Raw genomic sequence first — 23,676 nt, forward strand, 5'->3', positions numbered from 1 at the left:
TGATTTCCACAGAGCAGTCATTGAAAGTGTGCTAACCTTCACGATTACTGTTTGGTACGGAAACATTTCCAAGGCAGAAATTGCAGCCCTTAACAGAATCGTAAAAAACTGCCACCAAGATACCAGGGGCTGATCTACCTTCTCGAGAAGACATATATTATAAGCGGCTACTCAAAAAAGCAAAATCATTCAGCCAGGACAAATCACATCCAGCCTTTGGGATTTTCGAGATGCTCCCCTCTGGTCGACGGTACAGAAGTATAAGGACGAAACGAATCGCTTCGCCAATAGCTTTTTTCCCAAAGCAGTCAATATGCCCTGTCTCTCCAACAAATCCAGTATGATAAATAGAACTCTGCAATCAACAACCATCTACCTGAAGATCTAGCCATCAGCCCCATCCACATGTAATATGCGGCTTCTGTTCAAACGTGTGTGTGTGTGTGTGTGTGTGTGTGCAGTGCGTGCATGTTTGAGTATGCACAAGATTTTATACTGATATGCACTTGTTTGTATCCAAATTTCTACTGTATCTGTGTGTATAATTTTCGATTTATGTTCCTGGTACACTTGGTAAAAAGGACATATTCTATTCTATTCTATTCTAACACATCTTTTGTTACAGTGGTGCCAAAATTTGGATTGATTCATAAGAAAATAATGAAAACATCAAAGAATGACAAAAAAGGCAAGGTTAACTCTATGCGACTATTGAGAATCAATAAAACTGAACATATTTACAAAAGAAGATGGAGCATTACCACGAAATGTTTTGTGCATGAAAAGGTCTTTATCATAAAAAAAAATCAAGCCTTGAAGGACAGAGAAGATATATATATATTTTCATTCAGATAAAGGTCATAGCCCATTACTGAAGGGGGTAACATTAAAGAAGGATACAAAAAATAAAATTAACACGACACAATGAGTCAACAACACAAACCAACCAAAAATGGCTAACGTAAATGTTCAACAAGATCCACGACGAAGCATTTTGCAATCTCTTCAATGCTTCTCTCTCTCTCTCTCTCTCTCTCTCTCTCTCTCTCTATATATATATATATATATATATATGGCTATACAGGGTAGACATGTTTGATATGAGCAAACTGAAATTAGATGGATCTTTATAATATTTTGGTTTAATTAGTTTTTGTCTGAGATCACTCAAGGTAGGGCAACATAACACAAAATGCAGCTCATCTCCCTGACCCTGGTTACATGAATGACAAGTATACACTGGTTCGTTTAAATTACTGTACCTGAAACAATGAGTAGCAATATCATAAACACCAAATCTAAATTCTATCAGTGCACAATTTATTTATCTGTTCAATACCAACTCAATGCAGGGTTCAATGACATGCGATGTTTTGAAATGTCTAAACTGTTCAAATCTACCACTGGTTTGCATGTGATCATGCCAGTCTTGCTACCTGCATTCTATAATTCATTGTCTAAAGCACTCAAAAATACCCTGCAATATCTTCAATCCCCTGATTATCCTACACAAATGAAAAACCATAAGAATTTATACACTGATGAACATTCGTTGCCCACGTCTTTTTGCCATTATTATCTTAAAAAAACAACCTCTTATAAGATAGTCAATTTCAGCCAATATTCAATACATTTAATATACGAATTTAAATAAATCGGATATCTCTCTCTCTCTCTCTCTCGAGAGAGAGAGAGATAAAGAAAGAGAGAGAGAGAGAGAGAGAGATCGAGAGAGATGCATACTAACAGACAGACAAACAGAGAGAATTGATGCATGTATGGTTTCCTGATGACATTCGACGCACACCATCATCAGGGCAATATCTACTATATGACATGACATATTTTTGTACATGTGCGTGAATTATGAAGCACTCACGCGATATCTGTCGGCAGAATCGGTGGCGATGGACTGGGACAGGAAGATGGTGCCAGTGGTGGGGTTGATATTGAAGAATGAAGGCGAGGAGTCATCACCGATGATGCTGTACTGTACCGTGTTGAATGGCGCCTGGAAATCACCGGCAAAAACCGTCAGTGTGCATATACGCTTGTCATTCTTCAATGAATTATAGGCCTACAACTCTCGGCTGAACAACCGGAGAGGGGATAATATTTCAGCCTTATTCTGTTTAATAAAACTTAACTGACTGGAAGGGTCACTTAAGACTGTGAGAACGATCTTTCTTTCTCTTCTTCTGTTGTCTATGTTACCGTCTTTCATTTTTACAGGGAGACAAACAAGAACAGTCCAGAATGTACACTCACAGAAGTGTCATCATCAGTGGCCAGCACCACAGCCACAGAGGTTCCAGACAAGGTGTTCTGACTCAGGGTACGCTGGTAGGGCTCGTTCTGGAAGACTGGGGGCACCTGGTTTCTCAGCACAGTCACCCGTAAAACTCCAGTCGTATTCACCAACGATGGTTCGCCTCTGTCAAAGGCTCGCAGAGGAATCTGAAAATACACAAATTGCCATTTTTGTGTGCGCGCAAATCTACATGAATACAGGTTCATATCTAGCAATATCACAGTGAACAAGAACAGATGCCAGAAAAAAACTCTAATCTGCTTTACTATCTTTTCCTGCATAAAAATTCTGTTTAAACCAAACCTTTAGAAAGAAAAGCAATGGCTGTTACAATTCACTAACAGTGCACACTAGCTTCTAGCATGTTACCGAAAGACGTACTTACGATGGCACACCAGGCTGTTGACCCCGCGATAAACAACCAGTAAAGGCACACACACACACACACACACACACACACACACACACACACACACAAACGCGCGCGCGCACACACACATACAGACGAAATCTGAAAATATGAACGAACTTCTGTGTACCTCATAGAGATTTTCTGTGGTGCCGATCAGAGAGCTCCTCAAGTAGACATCGCCGGTGTTGCTGTCAATGGTGAAACGGTCTGAGGTCAGTCCGTAGTTCACCACGTTGTTTGGAGCCTGGCAAGACAAGGGAAAAGATAAGAATGAATGGTATTAATAACAACAACAACAACAACTATATTTGTTAACATAAAATGTAGGTAATATGATGCTTGGACAGACATCTACTGAACGGACATTTTCACACCAATACAAGTGGGCCTCCACGGATTAAAGATTGAACGGAATAGAAAGATTTGTGAAAGAGCCAAGGAAAAAAGTAAGAGGGGAAAATGAAAGCAGGGAAAGAGAAGGGGTATAGAGCGGAAACGAAAGGAAGGGGGATGGGGGTGACGGGAAAGAAAGAAAAGAGAAACAAAAAATAGGGAGATAAATAGAGAAAGATGAGGATGGTGGATTGAAAGAGAGAGATAGACAGATAGACACACAGCCACAGAAGACAGACTGAGGGGCGGGGGATGGGGGGCGTGGGGGCTGGGGGGGTGGGTGGGGAGGGGGAGGTCACTCACGTTGATGTCGCTGTCAGTGGCCTGAATACGGATGATGGGGACCTGCACAGACTGAATCTCCAGGATGGTGACTGCAAAGTTCTCACTGGGCACAAACTGTGGGGTGAACTCGTTGCGCCGTACTTGGATCGTCAACAGCTCGAAGCGTTCACAGGCAGGAGACCCTCCGTCCGTGGCCCGCACACGTAACTGAACAGAACACGACAGCAGTGAGGTGATCACGAGGGCGGTGCCTGTGGCGTGACATGCATAGATGGTGGTGAGAAAAAGACACAAAAGTGACTTTGAAAAAAATAGATGTGTATGTATGCGCAGGTACTCGTGTACATTGCATACGTGTGCGTGCGTGCGTGTGTGTGTGTGTGCGCGCGCGTTTGTGTGTGTGTGTGTGTGTGTGTGTGTGTGTGTGTGTGTGACAGAGAAGTCTGAAGTCTGCATGGTTTATTGTTTAGGCCTTTCTGCCCGTGACAACAGACAGAGAGAGAGAGAGAGAGAGAGAGAGAGAGAGAGAGAGAGAGAGAGAGAGAGAGAGAGAGAGAGAGAGAAAATATGAATGCGAATGAATGATACTTTATTCATCGTTTAAGAGAGATGGAAGGAAGGAAGGAAGGAATTTTTATTTTTCAACACTTTGGCCAGCTTACACATATTGTTCTAAGAGTCACACAAACATATACGCATATAAATTTTTGTTATACTCAACACATGTATAATCTACAAGTATAACAAAGCGTCAAAATGAGAGACAGAACATCACTCACATCTGTACACAACGGTCGCGAGTAACACACTTGCCGTCAAAACTGGCAGTTGGCGCGTGTGTGTCCCGTCTTCGTTTTTTCTCCACACTCTCCTTTCACTTTTCCTCCTCCTTTCAGCCTTCAGTTCGGGTAGAGTTCTCGGACTGCGCACGAGCCACGTGCATGTTACTCATTTCACCTGAGCATGTGTGAAATATTGTTGGGCTGCAACAATATTCGAGGCTTTTGCAGCCCGACTGCCATAGTTTCCGGGTGGTCTCCGGAATTGGTGGGGTAGCTTCCCCGAAGTCTTGGCACCATTTGAAGTGCGGGCCGCCTGTCCTCCATTGGAGCCAATTCTGTGTGTCTTCGTCGTCGTTTCTTTGTGGTAGTCGTTGGTGTACGCTACCTGTGGCAGCTCTCGCGGTGTCCTGGGTCCCGGGCCTTTAGACTGGCGACCTGGGTCTTCGTCCCCTCTTGTCCTGTGACTGGTGTCCTGGGTCTTCGTCCCCTCCTGTCCTGTGACTGGTGTCCTGGGTCTTCGTCCCCTCCTGTCCTGTGACTGGTGTCCTGGGTCTTCGTCCCCTCCTGTCCTGTGATTGGTGTCCTGGGTCTTCGTCCCCTCCTGTCCTGTGACTGGTGTCCTGGGTCTTCGTCCTCTCCTGTCCTGTGACTGGTGTCCTGGGTCTTCGTCCCCTCCTGTCCTGTGACTGCTGTCCTGGGTCTTCGTCCCGCCCTGTCCTGTGACTGGTGTCCTGGGTCTTCGTCCCCTCCTGTCCTGTGACTGGTGTCCTGGGTCTTCGTCCTCTCCTGTCCTGTGACTGGTGTCCTGGGTCTTCGTCCCCTCCTGTCCTGTGACTGGTGTCCTGGGTTTCGGGCCTTTTGATTTGCAGTCTGGGCCTTTGCCTGGCACTTTGCCTTCACTTTATCCCGAGTCCTGGAACCTGGTCCTTCGATTGAAGGTTCGTGCCTTTGGTCAGACTTCTACGCCACGTGTCCGCCGACGTTTGTCTGGAGCCGTGTGTCAATGTTTTCTTTTCTTTCAAGAGGAAAGCTTCCTGAAGCCAGCAAAGCCGCTGCACTATAAGCGCGAACATCTGTGTGCCGGTCTGGGTTTGGGGTTGTCGTTTTTTCCTTGTGTATGTGTGTGTGTGTGGGGGAAAAAAAAACTGTGTGAGCGACTTCTGGTCGTTTTTTGTACTTATAGTATATGTGTTTTATTGTTGTTTTTTTCAAGTATAAGCTGTGTGTGTATGGTTGCGTGCGTAAATCAGAACCCAAATATTTAATTTATGACTTCCGCCTGAGCGCTTGTGAAAGAGAGCAGAAGAGAAAAAAAAATGTGTAGAAGAGAAATATCTGTATTCTGTGTTTGTGTTGTCTGACAAATTGGGAGGGGTGTTAGGCTCTCGACCTCTTCCCTAAGGGGGTCGTGACAACACTACACACACACACACACACACCACCCACTAATACACACACACACACACACACACACACACACATATATATATATATATATATATATATATATACCAGAGAGAGAGAGAGAGAGAGAGAGAGAGAGAGAGAGAGGAAGAGAGACACACAGACACAGAGAGACACATAAAGTATGTGTGTTTGGAAGTGCGCGTTTTAATTCATGAGCATGTCGTGTATGCGAACACGTGCAAACGTACTGGAGTGCCCTGGACACAGAGTGTATAGTTCTACAGACACTGACGCACGACTCACGCGGTAAATGGTCTGAACGTCGGAGAACAGTCCGGTCCTGGCGGTCACTTGTCCCGTGACGGAGTTGATAGCAAAGTACACGGGGGCGTTGTCGTCACCAATGATGTCATACGTCAACGTGCTGAAGCTACCCTGTTCGCACAAACACGAGTTTATCCTAGAGGGACAACATTACTCAGTTCTGTGTGCCCAATTATGTTAAATAATGTTCTGTAAACGGACTGGGAACGTCCCTCTCTGACGGTTCACACAAAGGTCTACAGGTTCATAAGTAAACTATGCTTCACAGTTATGTAATTAACATGTTCATAGTTCAGACAAATGTCTATAGGTTCGTTAGTAGTAAACTATGCCTCAGGTTACATAATTGTCAACAAGTTGTCCCATTCTTCATAGTTCAGATAACTGTCTGCAGGCTCACCAGAAAAGCAGTAAATCACACCAGGGGAAAAGGCAAAATGGATAAGTGCCACAATGAACTAATACAGACACAGAGAGAAAGAAAGTTCAAAATATTGGTGAAATATTCGAACTTGAAAACCACTTCATTACGTGTTGTCTCCTTTTAAATTGGTTTAGATTATCAAACAAACACTCACTGAGTCAGCATTATGTTATGGTCATTCTAAGCAAATTAGAGAACGGCTTTTGTTGACACTGAAATATTAATTACCACCAAATAATTCACAAAACCTGTAACGGAATGCAACAGAACATAGTGCCAAATGTGAGATAAGAAGTTCTACTCATAACTGAATGAGACTATGCACTTTCCCCCATCGCCTCCCACAAGAAATATAAAGAAAAATAACTTTAAAAAAACACCACTAAAACAAAGAAACAGACGACAACATACAGTGCCTTTTTGTGTAGTTCCATATCACACAAAGCAGCGCAACTTTCACTCACGGTAGGATCGCTGTCAAAGGCAGTGACGTTGTAGATGACAGTGAACTGGTTGGTGGTCTGGGGGATGGTGACGTCATTGGGCAGGTTGCTGAAGACGGGGCAGTTGTCGTTACGGATGACGTTGATTCGAACTGTGGCAAACTGGGGACTCTCCGCGCGGGGCGTACCCAGATCATAGGCCCTCACTGTCATCTGAAAACAGCAGTTTGTGTAAACCGTGAGACTGTTGTTACTACACTCAAGAGAGCCTCATGGAAATGTTTCGGAAAAATGAAAAGCGCGTTTTCAGCTCATAATAATATCACTTCTAAGACCTTTTCATCGTTTTTTTCCCCAATAAATATGTCTAGGCATTTAGCATAGATCATAGAAGAGATCAAGAAGGAAGAGGATGACAAAAGAGTCCAGAAGGCAGTCCAGCAAGGGCAGTGGACAACATGGGAAAATGCACTCCAAAGGAGCCTCAGCTGGAGCGACATGTGGAACATGGCCCCTCTGAGGATCAGCTTCATCCTAAGATCTGTGTATGGCCTCCTTCCCTCGAATACAAACTTGGTGAAATGGGGGGAAAGCAGATGACCCTGCGTGCCCACTCTGCCATGGCAAACAAACAGTGGAACATGTCCTCAGCTCATGTAAAGCGGCGTTGAGCCAAGGACGGTACACATGGAGCCACAACCAAGTGCTAAAAGAAATTGCACACGTGGTGAGCACTGTCCAAGGAGCACCAACCCCACCAGAAGTTCCAGTAGAGTTCCGCTCGGCAGAAGGCAATAAAGTCTGGCCAGGACCAGCATCCAAAGTTTCTAAAGCATAGAAACGTGGGCTTATTGATGGTGCCGAAGATTGGGAATGCACAGTTGACCTACCTGAGGGGAAGAAACACCCGGAAATCATCAGCAAGAGCGGCATGAGACCTGACATGGTACTCCACTCCAAGGCAACGAAACAAGTGATTCTGATTGAGCTTACTGTGCCATACGAAAGCAGAATGGAGGAAGCCCATATCTACAAGATCGAGAAGTATGCTAGTCTAGCCAGCAGCCTGGGATAATCTGGCTTCCCAAACCAAAGTCCTCGCCATAGCGATTGGGGCAAGAGGGTTTGTGGGTGCATCTGCCTACAGCCTCATGAAACAGCTATCAATTTCTGGCAGAGAGAGGACATGGGCTCTCAAGGCAATGGCAGAAGCAGCAGAAAAGAGTTCCAACTGGATCTGGTCGAGAAGGAATGAAAGTAAACTTCATAAGGATAAAATTTTCCAACTCAAACTAGGCGTACGATGGCTCAGTGGTTAAAACGTCTGGCAGAAAAGATGACTCAGATCTGAAGTGGCGACCACCCTGGAGGCGTGGGTTCGAACCTGCTGAGGACCAGGAAAAAAAAAGAAAACAAGGCGGCAATACAAGGGCATCCAGGAGTCATGACCTGGGTGTGGGCCGGCCCCCTTAGAGTGTAAGGAGTTAAGGGCCGAAACACTTGACTGAGGGGGGCTTCTTCTCTCAAGACATTGTACTGCCCAACTCTCCCTAGAGTTTCTTATCACATAGATTGGACTTAATATTGAATTCCTGCTTCTTTAGAAATGCACAGGCAGAAGCAATTGAACTGTATGTACCCTGTGTCTTTTTTGGGTGATGAGCTGACAATAAACTAATTTCTATAACGAATTCTTTAAATGTAGAAGTTGAAATGTGTCCACGAGCATAATCATCCAGCTCACCTTGGTTTGAGCTAACAAACAGTACGATACACAAAGCTTGACAAGACTGTATGGAGGCCTCTCCCACCCCGAAACGTCACAGCCCTAACCACGTGACTCACCGAGTACTGGGTGATAGCTGACTGGTCCAGAGTGAGAGCGCGTTGAGCAGACACCACACCTGTCACACTGTTGACGGTGAAGTAACTCTGGGACGACTGGCCCACGGTCTCGTAGCGTACGATGTTGTAGGGGCTCTGGGGAACAAGCCAAGCTGCGTCATACACTGAACCCTTTCTTTCTAATAGGGCACGTTTTTTGGTCAGATTCGTTCTTTCCTTTTCTTGTTTCCCCCCAAATACGTTCCTTGTAGCTACGGCTGCTCAATATATATTATTTTATCTAAAACAGTTAGTTGTGAAATCCTATTCAAATGAACAAAATCATATGTCTAAAGATCAGTCAATGAATAAAAGTGCGGTCACTTCGTAAGGTCCACAGGAAAGTTGCAAAAGAATCGATATTATAACATGATGTACGAATATGTCTTACATGTAATTCTATTCACGAACACTTAAAACAATGGTTTATTTTCATATTCTCGATTAGCATGTCTATCTTCAAAACAAATTTATTCTAACCAGCAAACCCCCTCATTAGAATTGTATAAAGTAAATAAATAACAATATAAAAGAAAATAAAATACAAAAAATATCAAACAAGTAAATAGAAAATAAGAGCTGCCAGTATTCGACTGCTGTAATACGCGTGCCCGTGAACACCCACGCCCACACACCCCTTACCTTGGTATCGGCGTCCGTGGCGTTGACCCTGAGGATCTCCACCCCCAGGTCCTGAGTTTCCAGGATGGTGGTTTCGTACAGCAGCTGTGAGAACTGCGGGGAGAACAAGTTACGTCGCACCTGCACGTTCACAGTGGCCGTGGCAGTCAGAGCCGGGGTGCCGCCATCTTGTGCCAGAACTCGCACCTGCAAGTGTACGTTGGGATTACGACTGCTGCTGCACAGCTAACTGAAATGGCGTCGTTGAATACACACCTACTACCATACTTCAACAAATAAAAGGGTGTAAACTTTTTTTTAATACTAGACTGTCTTTTATCGCACCCTACACATTGTTCCTTAAGTTAAGCTCTTCCAGCAAATATCTACCCTGTTTTTCTTTAACTGATAAAGTGTGAAACAAAAACAACAACAAAAAAACAAACAAACAAACAAAAACAAAACAAAACCAACAACCCAAAACAAGTAAACCCAAACACAACAAAGTATCAAAGGAGGAAGAAGAAACAATTCAGAGCCTTACTCGATAGGAAGTTTCTGTGTCAGTCAGAATGCTTCTGGCCAGGGTGATGTCGCCGTTCTGGGCGTTGATGTTGAAGAAACTGGTGGCGGAGTCATCGCCGATGATCGACAGTGTCACCTCGTTGAAAGGAGACTGCATATATAAACATGAGATATGTATCAGCGTTGGTGTTCCCGTTACATTTTAACACATTTCGTGTTAAGTTCAGAGACACTCCAGCAAAACCTGTGTAATAGTTGATTTAACTGATTTGTTCTCGGACAAACTTCTTTAATATTTGACAACACTTGTGTTTTCAGACAACCAAGCAAAACTAGTTTAACATTTTATATAATTCCTACTGAATGAAGACTGCAAGTACACATGCGAGTGCAGGCACTTAAACACACATACTTTCATCTCTCTATCACTCACACACGCACATTCACGAACTCTCTCTTTTTCTGTGCTCATAGAAAATGTGTATCTTTAAGCCATTGTCCAACCGCTACACTGTCATCACAACAACAAAACCAGAAAGACAGAGGTTAAGGAATCAAAAGACTTGATTGGCACTGTGTATAAATTTTGGTACGCCTGCATGAAATACGGGTCTTATTCAGCGAGTGTTGAAATTTGCGATCGTGAGTGACACTATTCTATTGTAAATGTGTTTAGAAACACAAGCTGAAACAAACAAACAACAACAAAAAATAAAAAGTAAATTTAAACAAACAGCCGAAAATCATTCCAGGATCGCAGTATCAATGTTGATGATAAAACAAGCAAACTCAACAGAAAAAGACAAGGACAAAAGCAATAAAATGTAAAACAATGATGACACAACCACCATCACAGAACGTCAAAGACAACCACCACCACCACCACCACCACCACTACGACAATAAAACGAAGCAAGCACTGACTGTGGAGTCCAGATCCCGCGTGCTGACACTGTACACCAGACGGTCCACAGCAGCGTTCTCCTCCAGACTGGTGATGTAGGGCAGGCTCAGGAACTCTGGCGGGAACAGGTTTCGTGACACCACCACCGTCACGTTCGCCTGAACACTGGACAGCTGAGGGGTGCCCAGGTCACGGGCTATCACGAGCATCTGTGGACAAGTGTCAACACTGAGTATTAGGCCCGTGACGCACTTGTAAATGTTGTTGTAAACACTGAGTTGTTGCAGGGAACATTACTTGAATTTCGCTTTTAAATTAATCACTAGATAGGCATGTTCTGCGTTGAATACTGCATTTGTTTTTGTTGTTTTCTGTTGTTGTTGTTGTTGTTGATTTTTAAGTACAAAATGACGAAAAGAAAAGAAAGAAAAACCCCACCTGCAATGCTAGATATGAATGTTTATCCCTTACATATTCATAAAGAATGAAGACGACAAAAAAAGAAAAAAAAGAAGAAAAAAAAAAAAGAAACGAAAAACAAAGTGCTATGCTGGATATAAATACCCACAATATCTTCACCAGGTATATTTCTAGTGGCTTACACAGTCTTGACTTAATACAAAGAATCAGCATGTAAAATTTACAAGCTGTCACAAACTGTCTGTATTGTACAACACGGCGAGGCTAAATAAATATGCACTTGTTATATTGAAACATCGAATCGCTGTCCTGCTTGCATATCTATATGATTGAAAGATTGTTAAGTGATTGACTGCGCTTTCTTGCTTGCATATCTATTTGACTGAAAGATTGTTAAGTGATTGACTGATTGATTAACTAACAGATAAACTGATTGATAAAATATGACTAGTGATCGATTGATTATTTTGTGCAGTGTTCCCTGTGTACAACGGACATAATGTTTGGAAGGTAAAAGCAATCACTCACATTGAATGCAGAAGCTCGGCAGGGCTCGTAGAGCAGAGAGCGTCGGAGAAGCACGTTGCCAGTGACGTCATTGAGAAGGAAGCACTCCTTGTCTGCCGCGTCGGCTGTGATCTCATAACGGACCACGTTGTTTGGTGCCTGTCAGCACATACCATTCGGACTTTAGCATCCCAAAACTGGCTTACAGCTTACATGTAGAACATTGTGTGACCAACTTCATTCTCACCTTAGGGTCTGCAGCATACAGCATATAAGCAGATCAATAGTTCATTATCGACCTGCAATAAGAACATGGTGTCTGCAAACGAGCAGCAACGGTGTATAGTCGTGTTATATACCGATTTTAGTGTGCAAATGTAGAACGGTGCATCATCATCTTAAACTTAAACTTTCAAATGGAGAACAATAGCGTACATCAACCTCAATGAAAAAACCTACAATCTAAATTTAGTGTATACTAACGTGGAACCACAGCGAGTGATCAACTTCCATTTCAATCATAATATCTGCTGCACACAACTTCTATTGTACAGCAGTGTTTCTTTTCTCTTGATATGTCATAATGAATAATTTGATTTTTATTTTGAATTATTGGACTTTAAGTCTATTCACATCGGTGATACTAGACAAAAATAATGATAACAATAACAACACCAACTCTAACAACAATAACCATGATGATAATGGTGATGATGACAATAGTTTATTTCTTTTGCATTTCATTATAATACAATAATGCTCAAGGTACACAACCCAACCATGATATATGATACGATATGATGTAATACAATATGATAGGATATGACTGAATATAACATGATATATTTAAACGTTTTACATAATAATCATAATCACAAGTGAGACCTCCATGTTACTTATAACTGTTGCAGAGCAGTTACATATTGCTGCTACTGACGCCGTATTTCGCCGGTATGGAACTGTTTCTGTCACCTTCTGGGTGGGTGGGAGGGAGGGTGGGATGTGTGGGGGGGTGAGGAGAGGAGGGGGGGGGAGCATATCTGAGGCCTTTGTCGTGGTGCGGGGGGACGATGTGTGACTGACCGGTCAGCGACAGCTGTGGTTTCTTTCTTATCGCTGCGAGCTGCCACTGACTGGCCACGGACAGGACGTCAGCAGTGATGGGTGTGGCCAGGGGTGTACAACAGTGTGTAATCAACCTGCTTCTCTAACACACATTATCAACATCAGGTTTCTAGCGCTCAGGATACGAACCACTGTCATACTTTTTGTTCAGCACACTGTCTAAAACTGAGATGGAATAATAAAATTCGTTCACACTGACCAGGGGGTCGGCGTCAGTGGCAGTGACCGTGAGCAGGACACTGCCCAGGGGGAAGGTCTCGGGGACAACTGTGGTGTACTGCTGATCCCGGAACACAGGAGGCTGGAAGTTCCGTGTAATGGTCAGGATGCACACCGTCGTGTTGAACTTGAACGGAGTGCCACTGTCACGGGCTCGAATGCGGATCTGAAATGTCAGTCATGTCATCTTGCTTTATGCCCTGTCGATTTTGACCGGCTTTCGTAAGACAGGCTGAAGGATACGTCACTGGAAGATATCTTTCTCAGAAAGACTGGACTCAACTATAGTCTTGTACGGTAAGCGCGGAGAACAGCTCCTTAAAGATAACTTAAACAGATAGCCAGCATCAATAAATCTTTTATAGGTGTACCAATCCTGGGGTTTCTGTCAAAGATTGGTTTCTTCTCAAACGTGTCTAACGGTGGAATGTTGGTGTCACAATGCTGAAATAAGCGGCTTCGTTTGAACAAAAAATAGGGATTCAATGCCGATCTGAGAGGCCAGATGAAACAGAAAAAATGTGTTGCATTAACTGGTTACATGTGGCGTGATTTTGCTTCTCATATCAATAACACTAGCGTACGTTTTAGTTTCAGTTTCAAAGAGATGTCCGACCATGCAGACACATCCATATACGCCGCACCGCATCTGCTGCGAAAAAAAGCGGAGTGAATGCCTATCCTTCACATAAACCCAACACGCTTATCAGGCCTTGAAAGCTTTTATTATGTTTGTGTAAAACACAACAATTGAATGAAATAACCTGACAAAATAAACAACGAGAACACATTTCCTCCCGCTCCAACACAGATCGGCACTGCTGTTCATAAGACATGTTTGCCATACACCACAGGCACATAATACGATAATATGGTAACATATTACATGACACATACAGAACAAGGCACCAGGGTGACATATACCACAGCCAATGCAGAATAATTTCAACCTATTTTCTGAACAACATAAATCACAGGACACCATCCATTCCGTTCCAACACGCATACAAACAAGCACCGAATCAACAGATGACTTACGCGGTACTCATCCACATTCTCCTGTGTCAGACTAGCAGCAATGCTGACAACACCAGTGACGGGATTGATGCTGAAGTAGACTGGCGAGGAGTCGTCTCCGATGATGTCATACACCACGCTACCAAAAGGTGTGTTCTGGAAGGTAGACAAAGAGTAGACACCACCTCCAGTCATCGCTATTTTCACAGGCACAGACAATGTCACATGATTTTATCTAATCATTATCACCAGTACAATGTAATGTCACTTTCTCTAATTATCATAAATGGCACGGACAATGTCGTGCCATGTTCTCTTATCAGTATCATCGGCACTGACGTTGCCATGTCATTCAATCTCAATATTATCACCGGTTCATATGTTAATCCATACTCATGACTAATTATCATCACGGATATTTACTATGTCAGTCCATACTCATGATCAATCATTGTCAACAGCACAGATAATGTCACCTAATACTCAAGACTAATTATTAACATCGGTACATTTAATGTCAATACATATTCACGACTATTGTCATTTCGTACTCATGACTAATAATCATCACCGACATAATGCCATCTCATACACATGACTATTCTAAGTATTTATCATCTGCAGTGTTTACCTATGCTATTCATTGTATTTGTATGTGAAGTTAAAGGCAAGCAATCATTTTCTGACAATCAACTCGTTTTATTCATTGTATTTTGTATCTCAATTTAAAGGCAAACAATCATTTTCTACAATCAACTCGTACATTGAATATCCTTGCGATTTTCGATATCCCTCATGCTTTGAAAAGCAAAGTTTTTGTTGGACTTTTTTTTTCCACAAAAGATGCCTCTAAGAAGGATTTGGACAGGAAGTTTTATTTAGTAGTTGGTTGTTAATGAAATACGAAAATCTACCAATATGAGTTTCGGGCTGCAATACCCTGAGGTAAAACACAAACTTCACATTATCACTCAGTACATGGCATTTGAATGTGACGTTTGCACTGAATGGATGCTTTCTAGCCGCCTCATGTGTTGTTGTTTAAATGTGGCTTCAAAGTAAATTCTTAAGAAATTACACATTTTCCTAGCAAGTCACTAAACACACACACACACACACACACACACACACACACACACACACACACACATATATATATATATATATATATATATATATATATCACATTGAGCAAGCAGAATCATTACGATCGGGCGCACACAAACACACACAAGCAGAGACAGAGGAACAGAGATTTAGACAGGGTTTACCAGTACTCTCTTTTCTCTGTCTTTCATACACACATGGAAGTACTGAGACTGTGATTCAATAATTAGTCAATTTATGCATTTTGCTAAGAAAATGGGAGCACACACACACACACACACACACACACACACACACACACACACACACACACACACACACGCACACACACATCACATCAGAATCATGGGGAACTCACTGCGGAGTCAGCATCCACAGCAGTCACCCGGGTGACACTGTTGCCGATGTTCGTGTTCTGGGACAGGTCCCTGTTGCAGTTGGTGTTGGTGAACTGAGGCACGAAGTTGTTGCGGATGACGTTGATGTTCACAAAGGCGTTGACGTTTGCGGAGCGAGCGGGGCTTCCGTTATCGCGCACAGACACCACAGCCTGCACAACAAACACTGAATGCACAGACACCACAGCCTGCACAACAAACACTGAATGTACAGACACCACAGCCTGCACAACAAACACTGAATGCACAGACACCACAGCCTGCACAACAAACACTGAATGTACAGACATCACAGCCTGCACAACAAACACTGAATGTACAGACACCACAGCCTACACAACAAACACTGAATGTACAGACACCACAGCCTGCACAACAAACACTGAATGTACAGACACCACAGCCTGCACAACAAACACTGAATGCACAGACACCACAGCCTGCACAACAAACACTGAATGTACAGACACCACAGCCTGCACAACAAACACTGAATGTACAGACACCACAGCCTGCACAACAAACACTGAATGCACAGACACCACAGCCTGCACAACAAACACTGAATGTACAGACACCACAGCCTGCACAACAAACACTGAATGTACAGACACCACAGCCTGCACAACAAACACTGAATGTACAGACACCACAGCCTGCACAACAAACACTGAATGTACAGACACCACAGCCTGCACAACAAACACTGAATGTACAGACACCACAGCCTGCACAACAAACACTGAATGTACAGACACCACAGCCTGACAAACACTGAATGTACAGACACCACAGCCTGCACAACAAACACTGAATGTACAGACACCACAGCCTGCACAACAAACACTGAATGTACAGACACCACAGCCTGCACAACAAACACTGAATGTACAGACACCACAGCCTGCACAACAAACACTGAATGCACAGACACCACAGCCTGCACAACAAACACTGAATGCACAGACACCACAGCCTGCACAACAAACACTGACTGTACAGACACCACAGCCTACACAACAAACACTGCATGTACAGACACTACAACCTGCACAAATAGCACTGAATTTTTGGTGTTTATTCCATTTTCAATAAAACTCGGTCAGCCTCATTTTGCTGATAATGTGTAAAAGGTGTTCCTTTAATTTAGCATCACCGAGCTACAGCTGGACTAAACAGCTAAGTTTCTCTGAACCATTTGCTTTTCGACGTTTAAGCAGGCAAACTGACACATGCTGGAAATCTAATTAAGTACATTTTTACAATCCTAGTCACCACATGGTTAAGAAATCGTCGATTTCCAGCCTGGATTGCATCGATATTGCTCCTGTTAAGATATAACTCCTGAGGAATTGAAATTTTCTCCGCACTCATTCGTTTTTTAAGTCAAAGGAAATCTTCTTTATCAAACGAAACAAAGAATTGTCTTTAAAATCCACATAGTATTTACATTTTCTGAAACAAAATAATGTATAACTGACAATAACCGTCTGTTACATTAAAAGCGGTGTCATAACATGAAAATGAAAAAGAGAGAGAGGGTGGGGTAGTGAGAGAGAGGTGGGAGAGAGGGAGAGAGTCAGAGAGAGTGAGAGGAGAGAGAGGGAGAGAGAGAGAGAGAGAGAGAGAGAGAGAGAGAGAGAGAGAGAGAGAGAGAGAGTGACAGGCAGACAGACAGATCCACAGCTCGTAATCCTGGCAACATAACGTTGATCGTTACCTGGAAGTTAGTCTGTGCAGTGAGGGACAGGGCCTTCTGCACAAAGATACTGCCAGTGTCCGCGCGGATGTCGAAATACTCTTGCGCAGCACTGTCACCCACGATGTCGAAGGTCAGCGTGTTGTATGGAGCCTGAAATACACCATCAATCAACGTACGACAAACTGCAGACAATGGGGACATGAGGACACAACGATATACAACCGTGAGGCTATGATGCTGCCTTGTGTTTAATGTGCCTAGAAGAGTAAGTGTCAGATTCTGAAAGTATGGCAGTCGTTTTGCAAGCCTTTTACTGAAATACGTATGATTTTCATTCCAAAATAGATTAATGTTTTCTTGTCATTGCTACTCTCAGTTGATTCCAGTTACTCATCTGACAGTCTTGCAACCTAATTTGTTTGCATGGAACTCAATGTGTGAACATTTCTGAATCACAATTATTTCCAGAATTATTCAGAGGCGCGGGTTTTAAATCGCGAGTCGTTTTGTACAGTTGATTCAGTACGTGTGTCTTCCATTCCGGTGGTCTTGTTTCTAGATTCTGAGTGAACGTTTGATGGTGATGCAATTTGTTTATAAAATCAAAGTCAACGTCTGTGTGATTTTTATTCAGGAGGAAAGTCAGCTTGTTCTGTATTTTTCCTACCTCATTGTTTGAACACATCTTACGGTCTTGCACAATTATTTGTATGTACCGAGTCAGCGTATGTGACACTCATTTTACGTTACCTATTTGATACTGAGTGTACAGTTTCTTATTTTTCAAGCCAACAATGCTGAATCTAGTCATGTGTGCAATTTTCATTCCAAAAGTTTTATTTTATTGGAATATATCAAGTGTAGGCTTAGGCTGGATTGCACTGAACTCTTTGTCCCAATACAAGGCTCACCGAGATGTCCTGATCAGTAGCGGAGATCTGCTGAATGGGAACACCCAGGTCCTGCGTCTCGAAGATGGTGACAGTGTAGTTCTGGCGCAGGAAGATAGGGGCGTTTAGGTTTCGCTCCACGTTGATTAGTACAGTGGAGGTAGCGCTGAGAGAGGGGGAGCCACCGTCACGCGCCAGCACGCGCACCCTGTAAACGAGGGCGGTGTCTCCGGCCAGACTGCGCGTGGAGGTGGAGATGAGGCCACTGGCGGAGTTGATGTTGAACAGGCTGGGCGCCTGGTCGTCGCCGATGATGGAGTAGGACACTGTGTTGTACGGGGCCTGTCAACATACATCTCAGCTTTGGTAAAAATAATCATCACGAAACATGAATGATCTATGCAAACCAAAAATAATGCCTCTGCTTATTATTTGTTCATAGATTATTTATTTATTACTGTCAGGACTGATTGTTAAGGACGCCTTTCTGGTGGCTGTTCATTTTGAATTATAAGTAAAATGTTTAATCACGAAAGCAGCTCAGAACCCCTTCACAATGGATGTCCATAGCGACAAACACTGACCACAGGATCGGCGTCGTTGGCCAGCACAGTGAAGACACTGGTGCCCGGAGCAGCATTGAAGTTGACGCTGGCCGCATAGGGCTCGTTGGCGAAGATGGGAGGGTTGCGGTTACGCCGCACGTTGATGACCACAGTGGCTGAGGGGCTGGCCGACAGAGGAGGCACACCCTGGTCACTGGCCACCACTTGGAACTGCAACAATCAGGAGGAAGGAGCGGTTGAAGGCGTGTGAGGATCAAACCAAATCTGCTGTTTATCATCTGGTCGGTTCAATGTGTGCAGTCATGTGAACTGCAGCACAAAGCTACCGACAACACTCACAGACACAGACAGACATACACAGACACACACAGACACACACCCACACACATGCAGAGGCGGGCAGACAGACACGAACATGAGTTAACAAACTTTGATAGTACGGATACATACGACTCTGTCCACCTTCGCTTTGCACATTTCATAACCGGATAAATATATCAAAGTATTCGCCACATTAATCCCACAAACCTTTCACCCAAGTTTCGTTTACGGTCCTGGTGACAAATATTCATGAATCTAATTCTGATTCTTCTTACACATACATACACACATAAGCGCGCATCACCCAAAAAAGAATAAAACAAAAAACAACAACACAAAAACAAAAAACAAAAACAAAGCAAACAAACAAAAAAGCCAGCAAAAGTCAAAAATAGGAATACCATTTTCAACGGTAGAAGACTCAGTTACAATGGAGAACATTTAATTCGTCTTTCCTAAGGAAGTTTATAAACTGGAATTGTCTCCGAGGTCACTTTTTTCCAAAGAGCAAATGCTGTGCAAGGAAATGGTCGTTGACCAAACGATTTTACACTGTTCACTGAGATGCGTATAGGCACTAAAACAGAAGAAAACTAGAAATTAGAAGGAACACAAAGATGAAGACAAGACACAGAAGACTTGCTCATCATGAGTATATGATAGTGTTTTGCAGTATAAACTACTTTACCTTGACATTTAGAAGAGACAGACAGACAAACAGAGACAGAGACAGAGACAGACACACACACACACACACACATACACAGAGAGAGACAGAGAGAGAGAGAGAGGGGGACAAAGACCGAGACAGACAGAGCGATATAGAGATGTACAAACGAAAGACAGACAAGAGAAAGCACCGCCATCAAGCCAACTCACGGTGTAAGTGTTGGGCCTGAGGCTGTCCCCGGTCAGCGGCGCCCTGACGGTGATGAGGCCATTCACGGCATCGATCTGGAAGTAGTTGCTGCCCTGGGTGCTGGTCGACTGCAGCACGTAGCGCACGGAGTTGAAGGGCGCCTGGAAGACAAATACACAATACAGGAATACTTTCTGGACAACTTCGTGGTCAGCAAAACCAACATCGTTCACCGGACGCACCCCTAGAACCTTCAGGTACAATAGACAGAAAGGTAGACACAGGACAGGGACCACACACACACACGAACACAACTGCCAACAATTAAACGCACGTCTCACAAAATAAGGAGTATAATTATAACACTACTCATTTGAATAATCGGAAGTCCTTCACCACGCCATGACTTTCAAATTACCCACAGAAGCACAGAAGCAGCAGTTCAAATTACCCACAGAAGCACAGAAGCAGCAGTTCAAATTAACCAAACCGATACCAGTTAGATTTACATATCTTGCCCTCAATCCAAAACACAAACAAAATAAATTGAAGGAAACTCAATCCACATCTATCCAGAAACAAAACGAAACTAATTGTTAGTTCACGAGGGTAGTGGAGTAAGCTCATCTGCCTTTAAAAAATTTTTTTTACATCCAGCCCTCAAGGGCATAACAACAAATAAGTAGAGAACCCCCTCCCCCCACACACTCAAATAATAGCAACAAAATAATGATACATTTGAAAAAAGTTGTACATGAAAGCAAGGGAATGGCCAAATTATGTAAAAAGACATTTGCAAATGTCACATGAAAGAAGAAAAAAAAACAGAGAGAGAGAGAGAGAGAGAGCGATCTGTTGGCATGAATCAACACATCTTAGTATCTCGGCATGGACAGAACAGTTGACTGAAATAAAACAACAACAAAAATCCCGATCATGTCGTCAAATCAGATCTCACAACAGAATAAGACTGAAAAGATAAGAACACAATAATGTCATCGAACAAGAACTGACCCTAGTGTCGTCATCGAAGGCTCGCACTTGCAGGACAGAGGAGCCGACTGACAGGGTCTCCAGAACGGTTGTCGTGTAATTCAGGGAGTCCCAGCGCGGGGCGAACAGGTTCCTCGTCACCTGGATACGTGCCAGGGCTGTGGCGCTCTTGGGCGGAGACCCGCTGTCCGAGGCCACAATACGACCCTGGAATGAAACGTACACACATATGAAAGCATCAAACAACAACAACAACAACAACAACAACAACAAAAAAGAAAAAAAAAGGGGAAAAAATGAAATTACAGAGACGATAGTTGTAGTATTCAACAGCACAACAGTGCTTACTTAATTAAAACAATGGAAAGCATTTGGAGTGACAACGTCCATAACGTTGCACTGTTAAGTGTGAATACAATTGAATAAAATTTTTTTCAGAGTGTGTGTATGTATGTGTGTGTGTGCGTGTGTGTGTGCGTGCGTGCGTGCGTGCGTGTGTGTGTACGTACATGCTTGCGCGCGTGCGTGCGTGGTGTGTGTGTGTATAAATGTGTGTGTGCGTGTGCGTTCGTGCTTGCGCGCGTGCGTGCGTGGCAACGAGTTTGTCTACCTCTGTTCCCTCCCTCTCCCCTGTCACATCTCCCCACCCCCAACTCCTCTGTAAACTCCACGACATTCCCCAAAACAGCCCCCCACCTGGTACACAGTGGTGGTCTCTGCTGTCAGAGATTGGCGCACACTGATGACACCAGTGACAGAGTTGAGCGAGAAGTAGGACGGCATGGCGTCGTCACCAATCAGAGCGTAAGTGATGTTGGCGAAGCCTGAAGACACGGCGTCTCCGTCCTGTGCCGACACCCTCAGGATGCTGGTGCCCACAGAGGTGTCCTCCCGGATGATGGTCTGGTAGGGGTCGTTGACGAAGAAGGGAGCGAACTCGTTGCGGATGATGTTGAAGATCACTTCGGCCCTGTTGACGGACTGGGAGACTGGCAGCCCATTGTCAGTGGCGACGAATCGCAGCTGTAAGGGCGTACGGAGAACACATACAAGCAGGCGTAGGTGTGCATATTTACACAGCCAACCAATCATGAAACTTTCTAGAACGGATATATCACATTCGGTATGTATGTTCAATAAGTAACATTTATCTAGTTGGGCTTGCAAAGGGTAAAAAATAAATAAACAAAAAACTTGTACACACAAAACCCCGAGAAAGCAGTCAATGCAGTCATTGAAAAAAAAAAAATCACTCTACCAACCCACTGAATGATTCGCTTAGTCACAAGAGTTCCAAATAAACTATCTATTCAGCAAATACTTCAATGAATAAAAATAAAATGATTATCAAAATTTCAGAACTTGATGACATTGTAAAAAAAAAAAAAGCAACAATAAACCAATGCACCAATCAATTAAATCAAACGGCAACTGAACCCGATCAATCAATCAATCAATCATCTAGTTAAGTCATTCATTCAGCCGTCCATTCATTCAAACCAATCCCTCTGCGTGTACATACCGTGAAGGTGTTGTCGGTGGTCTCAGTGAGTGGCCTGACAACAGAAATCTCCCCTGTCTCAGGGTTAACATAGAAGAAACTGGTCCCGTCAATTGGAACAGACTGTGTGATGGAGTACCTCACAGTGTTCTGTAGAAAGACAAAACGAAGACACTTCGGTGACAGCTGTAAAATGTCTGTGTCAGCAACAGCAAGACGCTGCTATCGCATTTAGCCTGTGTGTAAAATGTGTGTGTCATTTTGTTTTTTTGTTAGACACTGCTGTGACATTTAGATTATGTGTAAAATGTGTGTGCCACCAACTGTGTGACACTGCTGTGACATTAAGGCTATGTGTAAAATGTGTGTGCCATAAAACTGTAAGACACTGCTATGACATTAAGGCTATGTGTAAAATGTATGTGTCATCAACTGTGAGACACTGCTGTGACATCTAAACGATGTGGAAAATGTGTGTGTCATCAACTGTAAGACACTGCTGTGACATCTAAACGATGTGGAAAATGTGTGTGTCATCAACGGTAAGACACTGCTGTGACATCTAAACGATGTGGAAAATGTGGGTGTCACCAACTGTAAGACACTGCTGTGACACTAAGGCTAGGTGTAAAATGTGTGTGCCATAAAACTGTAAGACACTGTTATAACATCAAGACGATGTGTAAAATGTGTGTGCCATAAAACTGTAAGACACTGCTATGACATTGAGACAATATGTAAAATGTGTGTGTCATCAACTGTGAGACACTGCTGTGACACCTAAACTATGTGTAAAATGTGTGTGTCATCAACTGTAAGACACTGCTATGACATTAAGACTATTTGCTGTGACAGATGGACGTTACATGCAAACTGTCCGTGTCACTATATCAAATCAATTATTCCTGTTGCCCAGCTGACCTGAAAGGGACCGCTCTGTGTCACTGACAAACATTATGGTGCTAACATGACAAGGTCACTGCATTTTACAATTTTACACACACACACACACACACACACACACACACATATATATATATATATATATATGTATATATATATATATATATGTATATATATATGTATATATATATATATATATATATATATATATATATATATTTGAAAGAACGAATTGTCAGATCGTGTGCCCACGGAGTTTAAGTTTACTCTCAAACTTTCGTCCCGTACTTTGGCTTTCATCAGGCTGTCGAACACAAATAAGGACCAACTAATCAACATGCGCAAACACCCCCCCCCCCCCATCACAACACACACACACACACACACACACACACACACGCATGCATGAACTGACGCATACGCACTGTCTCTC

At 43.3% G+C, this 23,676-nt stretch overlaps 1 protein-coding gene across 2 annotated transcripts in view; it reads right to left on the reverse strand.

Moving 5' to 3' along the window:
- LOC143292849 (uncharacterized) overlaps positions 1 to 23,676 on the reverse strand; it is a 290,755-nt gene that overhangs the window by 145,122 nt on the left and 121,957 nt on the right. For both annotated transcript variants that reach the window (XM_076603474.1, XM_076603475.1), the window contains exons 67-87: positions 22,362 to 22,490; positions 21,536 to 21,862; positions 20,861 to 21,046; positions 19,867 to 20,007; positions 18,685 to 18,876; positions 18,122 to 18,442; positions 17,229 to 17,360; positions 15,469 to 15,660; positions 14,025 to 14,159; positions 12,967 to 13,152; positions 11,664 to 11,801; positions 10,736 to 10,924; positions 9,831 to 9,962; positions 9,308 to 9,493; positions 8,627 to 8,761; positions 6,803 to 6,994; positions 5,894 to 6,025; positions 3,420 to 3,608; positions 2,851 to 2,967; positions 2,269 to 2,457; positions 1,880 to 2,011 (exon numbers count right to left, since the gene is read on the reverse strand). In XM_076603474.1, the coding sequence (XP_076459589.1) occupies positions 1,880 to 2,011; positions 2,269 to 2,457; positions 2,851 to 2,967; positions 3,420 to 3,608; positions 5,894 to 6,025; positions 6,803 to 6,994; positions 8,627 to 8,761; positions 9,308 to 9,493; positions 9,831 to 9,962; positions 10,736 to 10,924; positions 11,664 to 11,801; positions 12,967 to 13,152; positions 14,025 to 14,159; positions 15,469 to 15,660; positions 17,229 to 17,360; positions 18,122 to 18,442; positions 18,685 to 18,876; positions 19,867 to 20,007; positions 20,861 to 21,046; positions 21,536 to 21,862; positions 22,362 to 22,490 (3,672 nt within the window). The remainder of the gene's footprint in view (positions 1 to 1,879; positions 2,012 to 2,268; positions 2,458 to 2,850; positions 2,968 to 3,419; positions 3,609 to 5,893; positions 6,026 to 6,802; positions 6,995 to 8,626; positions 8,762 to 9,307; positions 9,494 to 9,830; positions 9,963 to 10,735; positions 10,925 to 11,663; positions 11,802 to 12,966; positions 13,153 to 14,024; positions 14,160 to 15,468; positions 15,661 to 17,228; positions 17,361 to 18,121; positions 18,443 to 18,684; positions 18,877 to 19,866; positions 20,008 to 20,860; positions 21,047 to 21,535; positions 21,863 to 22,361; positions 22,491 to 23,676) is intronic.

The sequence above is a fragment of the Babylonia areolata genome, chromosome 18 (assembly GCF_041734735.1).
Source record: "Babylonia areolata isolate BAREFJ2019XMU chromosome 18, ASM4173473v1, whole genome shotgun sequence".
Taxonomy (NCBI): Eukaryota; Metazoa; Mollusca; class Gastropoda; order Neogastropoda; family Buccinidae; genus Babylonia; species Babylonia areolata.